The sequence below is a fragment of the Pimephales promelas genome, chromosome 7 (assembly GCF_988280905.1).
Source record: "Pimephales promelas chromosome 7, fPimPro1.hap1.1, whole genome shotgun sequence".
In the NCBI taxonomy this organism is placed as follows: Eukaryota; Metazoa; Chordata; class Actinopteri; order Cypriniformes; family Leuciscidae; genus Pimephales; species Pimephales promelas.
The window spans coordinates 17,629,762-17,644,707 of NC_142775.1; the positions used below are offsets into that span (position 1 = coordinate 17,629,762).

The 14,946-nt window shown below is 39.7% G+C and overlaps 1 protein-coding gene across 1 annotated transcript in view; it reads right to left on the reverse strand.

Annotated features, from left to right (window-relative positions):
* The window catches only part of LOC120482652 (cohesin subunit SA-2), a 33,841-nt gene that overhangs the window by 9,767 nt on the left and 9,128 nt on the right, over positions 1-14,946 (reverse strand). Inside the window, exons 16-26 of the mRNA XM_039677189.2 lie at positions 11,911-12,028; positions 11,550-11,653; positions 11,314-11,406; positions 11,131-11,217; positions 10,475-10,675; positions 10,221-10,297; positions 7,438-7,525; positions 7,275-7,355; positions 6,185-6,277; positions 3,179-3,356; positions 913-1,052 (exon numbers count right to left, since the gene is read on the reverse strand). Of these exons, the coding sequence (XP_039533123.2) occupies positions 913-1,052; positions 3,179-3,356; positions 6,185-6,277; positions 7,275-7,355; positions 7,438-7,525; positions 10,221-10,297; positions 10,475-10,675; positions 11,131-11,217; positions 11,314-11,406; positions 11,550-11,653; positions 11,911-12,028 (1,260 nt within the window). The remainder of the gene's footprint in view (positions 1-912; positions 1,053-3,178; positions 3,357-6,184; positions 6,278-7,274; positions 7,356-7,437; positions 7,526-10,220; positions 10,298-10,474; positions 10,676-11,130; positions 11,218-11,313; positions 11,407-11,549; positions 11,654-11,910; positions 12,029-14,946) is intronic.

Here is a 14,946-nt window from a genome sequence, read left to right on the forward strand (position 1 = left end):
GTGTATTTCATATATTTAGTCATATAAAATAAATCATATATATATCATATTAAAATAAAAGTGAATATGCATTTTGAATATTTTAAATATATAGTATATATAGAATTTAATATATAATAATATAAAATAATTAATACAGTCATGCTCAGAATTAATGGTACCTCTGGTATATCTGATCAAGACTGGCTGTAAAAATAAATCTGTATTGTTAATCCTTTTGTTATTTTATTAAAAAAAAAAGGGGGGGGGGGGGCAAATTAATTGTTCCAAATGTATTTTGGAAAAAAAAAAAAAACATTTATTTCACAATGTGATTTTCCCCCCACTTTCAATTATTTTACTTCAATGAAAGGTTAGATTTTTGCTAATTAGATTTGCTAATTTTCTTAATAAAATATCAATAGCCAACTTTGATTATATTTACCATGGGGCAAATAATTCTGACCCTCACTGTATATTAAAGTAAATAAGTGTATAATAATAATTTTATATATATATATATATAATTAAAATGACTTTATTATTATTATTATTATTAAATTGTATTATTTTAAAATTATTTATTAATACAATTAGCAAAATCTAATAAAATAAATGATAGTTTAAAAAATAATTATATATATATATATATATATATATATATAATTTATTTTAACTAAAATGAAATGAGTTGTTCTTAGATTTTTTTTTAAGTTACATTTCCTGTGAACTGTTATTTCCTGTTGAATGCACGCTGTGATGCTATGTTTTAGAGGCAAATTACTGTGATTTTCTGTAGACCTTATACTAAGGTAAAAACTACAGATTAGTATAAAATATTGATCTAATTGATTAAAAGATCTCTGCCCATCTCTTTGGTTATGAATGATGCAGAAAACTTGAATGATGAGTGAAGTGTCATATGTACTGTACCTTCACATACTGCTTGAAAACCTCAGCAGCCATGCTCATCTCTAGTACACTGTGCACTATCAGCTTGCAGTATGATGCCAGAAGATTTCTCCTCCGATGCAAGTCTTCCAGCAGTCCCTCTCCACACTCACTCTCACTGACTGTGCAGACAGACACAGAGAGAGATAGACAGAGAGAAAGAGAGAGAGACAGGGAAACAGAGAAGAGCAAATTCAATAAGAGAGCGGTACAATTATGATACTCAGATCTTATAAATGAAATGCTTTCCTGAGGTGAGCTAAAGTTAACAACATTTTCTGCTCTGGAAACAGAATCTGTCTATCGTCGCCCTGCCTGGTCCTGAAGCCATCACTTAATAGAGAGGTTTCATAACAGCATTAGTGACGTGAAGAAAATCCAATAACTAAATTGCTTTTTATTACATGTTACCAGCAAAAGCTTATATTGCATTTTTCAAGCGGTAAAGAATTTGTGCCAGCGCGAATCGACGACTCTCTGAAATATTTATAGAATTGATCTGATTTGCTTCAGTCATACTTGATTTCTAATCAAATACCACACATTCTGAGGTTATCTCATATGCTGCTAGTGTTTGTCTTAAAGCAGCACAAAGGCCAAAAACAACATAAAAACTAGTTTAGGAGGCATAATATTGATTTTTCAGTGGATGTAGTCATTCTGTATATGCCTACCAAAGCTTCTTGTATTTCGTTCGGACTTCTAAATATAATTCCACAAGGCTCTGTTCACATCTAATTACCCGTTCATTTACAAGCGCAACTTCTTTAAGATCTCAAGTGATGATATCATAATGGATTATTATCATAATTCATTATCTGTTGGACTTACACTTCTTTATTCAGAGGCATGTTTGATAGGTCAGTGAGAAGGTCCGGGTGCAATTAGATTAACTAACTATGGACAACTATTGTGTTCTGCGAGAGTAATAGAGGGAAAATGAGACTGATGGAGTTTTTCTGTGATTATTTGTGCCTGACATATGCTGGTGTAGTGACTGACTGCCATCTGCTGGTGAACCTGAGACTATTCTGATCTATCTGGACACGTTTGTGTGTGTGTGTGTGTGTGTGTGTGTGTGTGTGTGTGTGTGTGTGTGTGTGTGTGTCTGTCAAAAGTTTGCAGTAAGTAAGAAGTCACAAAGGGTGCATGTATTTGATCAAACATATAATTAAAACAGTACAATATTGAAATTACAATTACAGAAATAACTGTTTGCAATCTGAATATATTTTGAAATTTATTTCTGTGATGGCACAGCTGAATTTTCAGCATCCATTTTACTCCAGTCTTCAGTGTCATGTGATCCTTCATGCAGATTTGGTGCACAAGTAACTTTTCTTATTACTAATATTAATGTTGAAACAGTTGTGCTATATTTTGAACTATATTTTGCTATTTTATATATATTTTTTACAATATATATATATATATATATATATATATAGTAAAAAAATATATACATTTTTTTTACAAAACATTATATGAATATATAACATTATGAAATATGAATTATGTAGCTGTTATTCCTTACATATTTCTGACAAACAGCACATCACTGTGTCACTGTGTCACTCAGAGCATCACATATAGAACGAGACAGTTTCTGTCTCTCAGGAAAACTACGTCTGTAACAAAAGCATCAAGTGCCGTTGTGATTTTGTTTCTCATGTTTTCGTCTCGGTGGCTAAATTGGGCCCAGGGGAGAGGGGGGCCCACACCCACTTATTAAAAGTTTGTCCCGGGCCTAGTGAATTTTAGTGGCAGAATTGTATGATACCTTAGCTATTCTAGATAATCTTATAAGGATACATTTTTCATCAACAAAAAAAAAAAGATTTAAAAAAAAAATAGGCATCCGATGTTTTCTTCACAACACAAGACGTTTGATTTGAACTCCAAACTAGTAAGACATTGTAGCTCATAAAGTTAATGGCCAATCGGGAAGTAATTTCACCATTTCATTGACTTCCCACAGACATTTTTACTTGTATTTAGCACTTGGTAAGTGTTCTTCCTGAAAACCATCCTGTGAGCAAACCCCACGTTGAATGCGTCATTGAGATACAAGAACATGAAAGTTTTCTCATTTTATGCATATTTTCAAAAGAAACCTCAAGAACATGTGAAAAATCAGATCTAAAAGGCTACACTGGGTCTGTTGAGGCCGCCCACATGTCAGCCCACAGCAGAGCACAGGCCAAACAAGGACCCTTATGATTTACTGTAAATGAAAAGGGAAGAGAACCTTTACTGCTGTGGGTGTCCAGCTCAGGACTGGTGAAGACATGCTCCAGGACGAAGGAAAGTAGAGCTTTCTGGAGTTTGGGATCAGGGGTGTACAGCAATGGAGCGCCTGCAGACGAATCCCACATCTGAAGCTGGTAATTATGAGCTATGAGGACGTCACTCAGACACATGAAGGCCTTCGTGAAAAACAACATAAAATAGACCAAAAGATGTGATATCAAGTAGACACCATGACAAAAAAAATCAGGTTACACTTTATTTTACGGTGTCCATGATACAGAGTAATTACTTAAGTAATTACTTAGTAGTAGACGTTGTCATTATATGTATCAAAATATAATAAACATGTAAAGAAGTTATGGAACAGCCTGTACTTACAGATTGTAATTACACACATGTAATAGGCAGCTAGTGTTACACAAGTGTAACAGGCCGAGTCGGTTACATACGTGTTACCGACTTGGTACAATGTAATTATATAAAAAAGTACGTTGTACTTCTCAATGTAACAACAAGTGATCAAATATGTTACTAAGGTGTGAAAAAAACCTGCACATGGTCATTTTGTACCTTCTAAAATAGTGTATCAAGATTATACTTAAGTGTATTTCATGTGTATAGGGTATGTAGATACATATGAAGTACACTTAAGTACAAACTTGATACACTTTATTTTACGTAGCTTATCCCTGTGTAATATTGTGTAATTGCAATGTAATTAGGAAGCTATACCTTTTGCATTTATGCTGTGAATGAGGGAGTTAGGCCTAATTCAAACTAAAGTAGGGCAGCGCGGGGCACAACCTAACGCGGGGTTAAATGTAACACCGACCATTTACATAGTTCATCAGGATCAATCAGGTTATGATTACGCTTTTTTTCTCTTGCTGCCAGCAGACGGTCTCCCGCGAATTTGCAGAAAGTTTTGATTATATTTCGTGAAGATACTGGACAAAGAGTGTTTTGACACCATGAAAGTACATTTTTTCCATCATAAGTTTTTTTGCAGTTTCTGAGTTGGGTGTATACGCTTCCAAATCTAACTTTATATTGCCTCAAAAGCCCTCAATCACTGTCTTGTTGGCTCAAACATTGCACCGTTTTAAAACATGTCAGCAATTCCAAGCAACTGTTAGCTAGGCTTAAAATATGTAATACACAGAGGGGTTAGTTGTAACACAGTGTTACAAACAAGCCGCCAAGTGTACAATGATAATCAAATGAAAGCGGAGCCACACAACTTGTCAGGTTTGACTATTATTTATACATTTAACTTTGTTGGACTTTCTCAAACAATGTTGGGATTTAAAATGTTTAAAATTTAGTGTACTATGAATTATAACTTGTTTATTTATTAAAAATATGGCCTGTTTTTAATCCAATAAACCCTTTACATTTTTATTCTAAGCTCATTTGTATTATTATTACTGTTATTAATAATAATAATAATAATTGAACATGCAGCTGCCTAACACAAATCTAATTTAATTGAAATTACAATATTTTATAATTTTATTTATTATTATTTATTGCAAAACTGTGCAGCCCATTTCTATGTCTCTATCCATGATATTGATCCACAATAGAAGGATGATTGGATGAGGGATGGATGTATGGATATCTGTCTATACAGATACACAAACAATATCAAACTATTCAAATAAAATAGTACTGAATTATGTGTGTTACACACAAGTGTTACAACTAACCCCTCTGTCTGTTACAATTAACCCTGCATTTGCGGTAAGTTGTAACATTTGCACTTCTGTCACTTTCAGTGCAACTGTACGAAAATGGTCGGTCCTAGAAAAAAACTTTAAGTGTTCATTTGTAGCCGAGATGTGTATGTTGCATGTGTAAAAAAATATTAATCTAACCTAATTATTTTTTAATTAATTGAGCCAAAACCAAAATGTGTTCTCTCCCGTACACTTTATTTTGGAAGGTACAAAATGACCATGTATAACTGCAGGTTTTTTTTTTTTTACCTTAGTGACATATTTAAGTACTGGTTACATTGTACCAAGTCGGAAACACGTATGTAACCGACTCGGCCTGTTACACATGTGTAACAGTAGCTACCTATTACATGAGTATAATTACAATCTGCAAGTACAGGCTGTTCCATAACTTAGTAGTAAACATTGTAATAAAATGTAACAAAATGTAACAAACATGTAATAATTAAGTAATTACTCTGTATCACGGAAACCGTAAAATAAAATCTACTATTCTTAATCTAATAATTCAAAGTGCAGTTAATCCATTTCACAATTACTGTAATTACGAGATTTCGACTTGTAAAAAGCATGCACGTCCTTCAAGAACTCAACTTGTATGAGATCTCTGAATTTTCCGAGAGCTCTAACTTGTAACACATGACTGCCGTACCGCTTGACCTCCTCAAACTAAATTAAATGTTGATTGTTTGCCATTGAAATGCATAATTCAGTGAACGTGAACAGCTCTGTGTAAAATGTCATGTGTTGTCATTGTGGCAATTATGACACGGTGTGAACACCGCATAACTAACCATTCTCCAAACAGAATGTGTTAACGATCTGACATTAATCCGATTGATTAATTGACAATTGATTAATTATTTTTGATTAAAATGACAGCTATAAAAATGTGACAGTTCGAAGCAGTCTTAAAATAAACAGATTTCCAGGAACTTTCATTAGGTTCAGTTTCAATCAGTGTGTTTTTCTGCTGTCAGCTTGCCCTGGCATGGAGTGAGGATTCATTAAAACACAACGCAGGTGCCAAGGGCACTCCGCAAGAAATTAAAGTCAAAACAAATAGGATTCAAACAATGCCAGCGCATCGGCCCACTGGCACATATGCTACTGTTTAACACACACACACACACACACACACACACACACACACACACACACACACACACAGACATTACGCTCTGATGTGTTTGGAATGATCCACTTTGAAGAAAAGGCGGAACCGAATGGCATGCCATGAACAGAGAGAGAAACGTGATGCTCACTTGCTCTCGAACAAGCTGCTCAGCGTGCGAGAGACAGCGCTGGCATTTCTCACAGAACGCACGGAGCTGGTTTCTCTGCTGGAGGGAGGACTCCTAAAACCACACACAAACACATCCATACCAATGACGATTATTTTTTTATTGAATTATTATGCATGCATTTTTTATGACCATACTGATTGAGAAAGTACACTAAGCTTTGACATTTAAGGGGAAAGTCATGAATTTTGAGCGACAGGAGAATAATTACGCAATGTAGACTGATGAAAGCGTCGTTGCGAGCAGTGCCGCCAGAGTCGTGTGTAAAATATTCTTTCATAATTATGTGCACGTGGAGCTCCGAGGTGGACGTGCCGGATCGGTTCCTCCATCCCACGTAGTCGTAATGTCAATTCAGCTAAATGGCTCTTTTTGAAACCGACATACATCCCAATTTTATGCTGAACACGTCTCCCCACCCCCCTTACCTCGGGTCGCCATTGATATTAGACTTGCAGATTGAGTCGAGCTGCCGCCTAAGCCCAAAAATTGCCGCCTGCGCTGTCAGTTATTGATGACGAGGCCAGAGGAGCAAGCGGCCATTCCTGAGCCAGTATTGAGCACCTCTTACCTACAGCAGTCTTAATGGCCGCCAATATTTCACTGCATAAAGGTTAGAGTTGGGGAGATATGATTACACCGTGCACTGCATGGAAATATAGGTCTAATAAAAGGACCTGCTATTAGCGTTGAAATGCTTACACAACAGAGAACCATTACGCCTCCTACAATCCATCACCAGCATCAACTTTTCCGTAAGACTCACGATCAAGAGCTTTCTATCACTTATTAAAATCCGCCAGACATACCCATAGAGCCTTGAAATGTAATGTGGCAGGTTTAAAGGACACGGATCTTCGTGATGGATCATATGCAACTCAGTAGACAGACAGTCTCGCATGCTTAAAAATGCTTGATTAATTAATCGCCCAAGGGAAAACTCTGTGCGTATGTCTGTGCACGTAGATATTCCCATTCTAAGCATGATCTTGGCCATCTATGACAGCAGTCATGCTCCAATCAGAGTGGAAGAGAAAGGTATATGGCTCACCCTGGAGGTCACACCTTCTCCAAAAGTGTTGAGCTTCCACAGTACGCAGCTACACATACAGCGCAGAGCCTCGACCGTCACCTATGAGAATTACAAATTAGAAAGATGAACCTGCTGAAGGAAGTAAGAATGATGTAGGTTCTAGGTTGTTCGGTAACGTCACCTCCGTGGGAAGACCGCCATGTTTTATCTCTGCCTCCAGGAATTTGGTCCCCAGCTCATAAAGGCTCCATTTAGACAGATCCTGAGCACTAGACAGATTTGGTAAAGCAACAGACAGAAAGTCACATTAAGAAACAGAGCATTTTTTGAATAATTCTGTGTATAGTTCTTAACTGAACAACTACTTGTTAATGGTGCAATTAAAAACACATCATGGTAACATATCCAGATATTACCCAAATAAAAAAGTTCTTAAAGGGATACTCCGCTTTTTTTTTTTGGAAATAGGCTCATTTTACCACTACCCCAGAGTTAAACAGTTGGGTTTTACCGTTTTCAAATCCATTCAGCCGATTTTATTTTTAGATTTTAGATTTAGAAGAATATCAGTAACCAGACAGTTTCTGGTCTCATTGACTTCCATAGTACATATATTTTTTTCTACTATGGAAGTCAATGAGACCAGAAACTGATCTGGTTACTGATATTCTTCTAAATATCAGACAATCGGCTGAATGGATTTGAAAACGGTAAAACTCAACTGTTTAACTCTAGGGGAGTGGTAAAATGAGCCTATTTCCAAATAAAGGTCTGGTTCCACAGACAGGATTAGGCCTTATCTTAATTAAACATTTAAAGGTGCTGTATGTATTTTTTAGTGGCCTCTATCTGTGATGTTTCAGATTGCAACCAATTTTTACAAGAGTGCTCGTGCTTGAACCAGTCTATGGCTCGAACACAAGAGTGAGCACTCATGGTACACGGCCACACTGAGACTTTACACACACTGGAGAAAGCATCACACAGCATGCTGGAAACTCATGTAAACTCCCACTGCAACAATAGGCTACTTTTATCAGCTTGACTGAACTAATGCTCGATGCTCGTACCATGATAATGTTACATTTGTGGTGTTATCTAGCATAAGGCATTTCACTAACTATTTGTGTATCTTTCACAATCAGCAATGTCAACATAAGTGAATGTATAATATGATAACGAAAACGGTTAGACTGAACAATTTCAGTGTAACGGTAAGATCGTAGGAATTAACATTACTGTACTGAACGTGTCTGGAAATGTGTATAAACAATATGATAGTAGTGGGATAAGTGATGTTAGACAGTAGATCTAGTACATGAAATAAAAGTTACATCCAGTGTTGGGGAGTAGTTAACTACAAGTAGCGACGCTACTAACTTAACTACATTTTTCAGTAGCTTGGCTGTAGCTCAGTTGCTTTTTAAACAGTGTAGCTTTTCCAGTAGCTAACTACTTTTTGCAGCAAGTAGCGGTGTAGCTCGAGCAAAAGCTACATTGTGTTTGTCCTTTGTCGAACCAGCGCGAATCAGCGCGATGCTAGTATATTCTTCTTCTTGTTCGATTACAAACTCATTTTTTGCCATTACCGCCACCTGTTGTTTAATCATGCATCTTGCGGCTAACAGTTCACCGACGTACAGAAGTGTGTTGACACACACATGATGATGGAGCAAGATGTGACGGCAGATTTTGAGGATGGAGAAACAACTAACGTTAATTACCCATGGCCTTATTTGTCCAAGTTCAATCGGTATTTTTGAGAAAATGTTCTACATGCAATTTACGTTGGATGTATATTTTTTTCTTGCAATGTTGTAGGCTATTTGTTGCAATTTTGCACTTTTGACAAATATTCTGAGATATTTGGGTGTTGTGTGTAATAAAACAATACTTTTTGAAATCATAATTTTATTGCATTGTTTTAAACACTAAATGTTTTAAATGTTTAAAGTAAAACATTTAGTGTTTAAAACAATGCAATAAAATTATGATTTCAAAAAGTATTGTTGTCCCCTTCTGTCCTCAGACACTTATTCAGTTATTAATAATATACGTTGTTCAAAAAAGCAAAAGTAGTTTCAATGTAGCTAGCTACTTTTTGATAGTAACTTGTAGTGTAGCTAACTACTTTTCCAAAAGAGTAGCTTGACTGTTGTTTAACTACTTTAACTTAAGAGTAGCTTGTAGCTTGTCAAACTACAGTTTCAGAGTAGCTTCCCCAACACTGGTTACATCCTAAATGTAACTTACATTTTGTTATCGTGGAACAGTCTTTTGTGTTCATTTCATGTCTTTCCTTGCTATTTCATTACAGTTTACCATTATTTCAGCATATCTGAAAACTTGAAATTTATCACAATAAAAATAGCCGAGGTCTCTCCATAATTCAAACACTCTGCCGATGTTGTTCCGTGTTTTCGTCAGTCGATCCGATTCACGTTTGGCCTGACGAGATTCAGCAGATACATTTTTGTTTTGTTTTGTGTTTTATATGTGGAGTGTGTGTTGTGCTGAACGCAGGAGTGTATTGGTGTTAACAGACTCCATGTTGTTTGCTGCAGTGCCGTCGCATAGACTGTATGTAAAGGAGAGAGGATCGGGAGCGAGCATGCACGTGACATCCGATGGATTTCACAGAAAAGTACCTTTAAGTATCTTTTATAAATGTGCTTAGAAAAAAAAACATTACTTGTCTGCATCACGTGACATATTTTAAGATATCAGTGCAAGTTGCCTTGGCTGTGAAACCAGGGGGAAAAATACTTTTTTGAATGTTTGCAGACCTTTCAAAAATAATGTTTTCATAACCTAATGGGAACATTAGGAAAACATTCTTAGAACATCGCATTGTTAGCAGGGTGTGTAAAACAGAACGAATGGGTTCGATTTTACAATAAAATGTGATTATCACGAATGTTGCAGTGTGCATGTGGATAAAATAAGCTAATAGAAACTGCTTACATGTTGAACGCAGTAAGTTTCTTCAGTGTGGACAGAATTTCCAAAGTGTCATCCTCGCTTGCAGTGAAACAATCGCTCTGTACATGAGAGGAATACCTTTTAATTAGACTCTATTCTGTAAGGTACAGTCACAATAAATCAATGTCATAAATAAAATAATTTTTATTCATGTCAAGATCCAGGTAAAATCCATTAATGTATCTGATGCAAGCTTGTAAAAGAGCATCTACCCCTGGCTATCAGAGTATACTCACACTCAGTGATTGTCCTAAGCATGTTCCCAGTGTGTTTGTCCAGTGCTGGATGAGGCGGTCAAAGCTGGGTTGGGCCAGGGAGTGCCAGGGCGAATCCTGAGCACAGAGGCTCTGGTAAGAACGAGCAGCCGTCTCCAGCAGCCCAGGGTCTGTGTGTCTGCCCACCACAGCTTCCAAATCAGCCAGCAATGCCTGCACATACTACACCAAACTGCACATTAAAAGTGCTCTAGAGAAGGGTATCTACAGTTCAAAAGTTTGAGGTCAGTAAGATTTATTTAGAAAGAAATCAATCAGTTGATTCAGCAAGGATATTGAATTGATCAAAAGTGATAATAAAGACATTTGTACCGTAAAACAAAAGAAAAAAAATGATCACTGTATTCAACATTAATAATAATGAGAAATGCACCTAATCTGCAAATTAGAATTATTTCTGAAGGGTCATGTGACACAGAAGTAATGAATGCTGAAAATTCAGCTTTGCCATGACAGGAATAATTAACATTTTAAAAATATATTAAAATAAAAAGTATTTTAAACTGAAATAATATTTCACAATAATACTGTTTTTTATACAGACTTATTATGCTAGATCTATTATTTTATACAGTGAATTCATGAGTGCATCAGATGACACACACAAACACACTCACCTGTAAGTTTTCCGGATCACAGGTGTCCGTTTGGAAAAACTGAGGTATTCTTAGGAAGGAGGTCAGTTTTTCAGCATCCTCTGAGTACTAGAGTATGTGATTAGATATCAGGTGATCAGCTGTGCTCAATTTATGGGGAAACAGTCATGGTTTAAACGAACAGTGCACTTATTTTACTTTTACCTTAGATAACAGCTCAGGCAGCACTTTAATGAAGTGTTCAGTGAGTGTAGCGCAGACATCAGTTTGTAACTTTTTCTCTTTAGTACTTATCACCTACAAACAAACATAGATATGCAGCTGGCAATTACTTAAAGCCAATCTGTAAAAAAGTGAATGGCTGGAGTCTTAAAAATAAAAAATATCTGACAGCCATCTAATGAAAGTATCTAAATGAGAGATTCAAAACAAAGTCTCACCTTTTTTCCTGCTCCTCTCCCTGACAAAGGTGGGCCCTCTGCAGCCTGCCTGACTGATGCCAACATGAGCTCAATCACAAAGGCTTCCTCGGCACTGCTCAGAGCTGCGGTTCATATAAATATACAGGCACAGCACAAAAAAAGTGGCAGTTTCTTTCAGTTTCAACCAGTGGAGATAATTCTGGATAGCAATCAATTTTATATTTTATTTTATATGTAATCATTAAAACATTAGTCAAATCTACAGTGTAGTTTGAATATTAAAAATAGGGTAGCTGTGTATTTAATTGTAAATGTTAGTTAAAGAATGAACATTTCTGCTAAGGTGCGATAAGCAGGTAAGCTGTTAAAGTGTACTAGCCTTGTTCTTGACAGGACTTGTGAGGTAAGAGCAGTGAGGTAAGTCCGGTCCAGTCTTTCAGCAGAGTTCCAGCACTGTCCCACAGACTATCAACGAGGTACAGCACATGCTGATGCAGCTATAACACAAGGGAGAGAACTAAAATCATTATTTTAAAATCACAAAACTCTGACCCATGTTTGATTATGCCTGGGGTTATTTCCATATCCCACTTTTCTCTCTTCTTTAATCCTTTCTATCAATGACACAACAACAAAAACATTTACAGTAAACACAGGACACATTCTTGCGTTCTTTCTGCAATATTTTTAGATGACTGGATAATGTCCATCATAATGATGTTTGTGATAATCCCAATGTTTAAATGTTATTCAATGTTATTATTTTTACTTGTATTTCATTTTCATATTTAGTGTTCATATTTATTTTTTTATTTTATTGCACCATTAAAAAAGGTTATATGTTTTTTTTTTTTTTTTTTTTACGTTTATTTTAGGGCTGTGCAAAAATTAATCGCGATTAATCGGATCCAAAATAAAAGTCTGTGTTTACATAATATATTTGTGTGTGCTGTATATAATTATTTTGTATATATAAATACACACACATGCATGTATATATTTAAGAAAATGTGTTAATTCATATATAAAATATTTATATTTGTATAATTTAGTGTAACGTACGGACAGAGACGGTCGGATCCATATGCAGCACTTTATTCAAACAAGCAGACATGAACACAGGCAAACACTTAAACAAAGGGGCAATCCAGAAACTCGTGGTCAAAACAGGCAAAGGTCGAGGCAGGCAGCACAGGTTCGTGAACAGTCCAGGAAACAGGCAAGGGTCAAGAGTCCAGGGAAACACGGAGACACAGAACAGGGAAGAACGCTCGGAATTGCACGCTTACAGTGTAACAAGACTTCGCAAGGGACACAGGGAAAACTCAGGCTTAAATAAGGAACTCAATAACCAATAATGAAACACAGCTGAACATAATGAAACACAAAGAGTCCAAGGGGAAACAAACATGGGGAGAGGGTGCCCTCTAGTGGCTCTCGAGGGCACCACGGCTGCTGATCGTCACATAACCCCCCCTCTAAGGAGCGGCTTCCAGACGCTCCTAAGAGCTCCGGGGGGAGGTCAACGGGGGCTGGGATGGAGGGCCAGGCCCATGGAGAGGCAGGAGGCCAGGCACATGGAGAGGCCTGGGGCCATGGAGCGTGGGTGACCAGGAAGGAGCAGGACGTGATGGCGACCAGGGCGGAGCAGACACAGGCGAGGTCCATGACAGCCTCGCCTCCATGGCCCTCACGGACTCAGAGGTCCATGTCAGGATCACCTCCATGGCCCCCACAGAGTACCTACTGCCCCCCCCCAAAAAATACTTGGGGAAATTCCCGGGAGGAACCTCTGGGTGGTGAACGGGTACAGGAAAGGCCTCCCGGAGCTTGAAGGGTGCAGGCAGAGCGAGGCGCAGAGGCGGGGCCGGCAGAGCGAGGCGCAGAGGCGGGGCCGGCAGAGCGAGGCGCAGAGGCGGGGCCGGCAGAGCGAGGCGCAGAGGCGGGACCGGCAGAGCGAGGCGCAGAGGCGGGACCGGCAGGGCGAGGCGCAGAGGCGGGGCCGGCAGGGCGAGGAGTCTGGGCACGCTCACCGGGGCCTGGCGAACCAAACGAGTCCTCCCTCTCCTCCTGCGGCGGCGCGTCACAGGGCTAGACACACTCGCTTGGCTGGACAACTCACTCACTTGAACTGGAGATGCAGCGCTCACTTGAAGAGGAGATGCAGCGCTCACTTGAAGAGGAGATTCAGCGCTCACTTGAAGAGGAGATTCAGCGCTCACTTGAAGAGGAGATTCAGCGCTCACTTGAAGAGGAGATTCAGCGCTCACTTGAAGAGGAGATTCAGCGCTCACTTGCAGAGGAGATTCAGCGCTCACTTGCAGAGGAGATTCAGCGCTCACTTGCAGAGGAGATTCAGCGCTCACTAGAAGAGGAGATTCAGCGCTCACTAGAAGAGGAGATTCAGCGCTCACTAGAAGAGGAGATTCAGCGCTCACTAGAAGAGGAGATTCAGCGCTCACTTGAAGAGGAGATTCAGCGCTCACTTGAAGAGGAGATTCAGCGCTCACTTGAAGAGGAGATTCAGCGCTCACTTGAAGAGGAGATTCAGCGCTCACTTGAAGAGGAGATTCAATTACTTGAACTGAAGACTCACTGGACAGACTGAATTCAACACTGGACACACTTGATTCACTCGGCTCAGCACTTGACTCACTTGACTCGGCACTCGATTCACTCAGCTCGGTATTTGACTCACTTGATTCACTCAGCTCGGCACTTGACTGGGGAGAGGGTGCCCTCTAGTGGCTCTCGAGGGCACCACGGCTGCTGATCGTCACATAACCCCCCCTCTAAGGAGCGGCTTCCAGACGCTCCTAAGAGCTCCGGGGGGAGGTCAACGGGGGCTGGGATGGAGGGCCAGGCCCATGGAGAGGCAGGAGGCCAGGCACATGGAGAGGCCTGGGGCCATGGAGCGTGGGTGACCAGGAAGGAGCAGGACGTGATGGCGACCAGGGCGGAGCAGACACAGGCGAGGTCCATGACAGCCTCGCCTCCATGGCCCTCACGGACTCAGAGGTCCATGTCAGGATCACCTCCATGGCCCCCACAGAGTACCTACTGCCCCCCCCCAAAAAATACTTGGGGAAATTCCCGGGAGGAACCTCTGGGTGGTGAACGGGTACAGGAAAGGCCTCCCGGAGCTTGAAGGGTGCAGGCAGAGCGAGGCGCAGAGGCGGGGCCGGCAGAGCGAGGCGCAGAGGCGGGGCCGGCAGAGCGAGGCGCAGAGGCGGGGCCGGCAGAGCGAGGCGCAGAGGCGGGACCGGCAGAGCGAGGCGCAGAGGCGGGACCGGCAGGGCGAGGCGCAGAGGCGGGGCCGGCAGGGCGAGGAGTCTGGGCACGCTCACCGGGGCCTGGCGAACCAAACGAGTCCTCCCTCTCCTCCTGCGGCGGCGCGTCACAGGGCTAGACACAC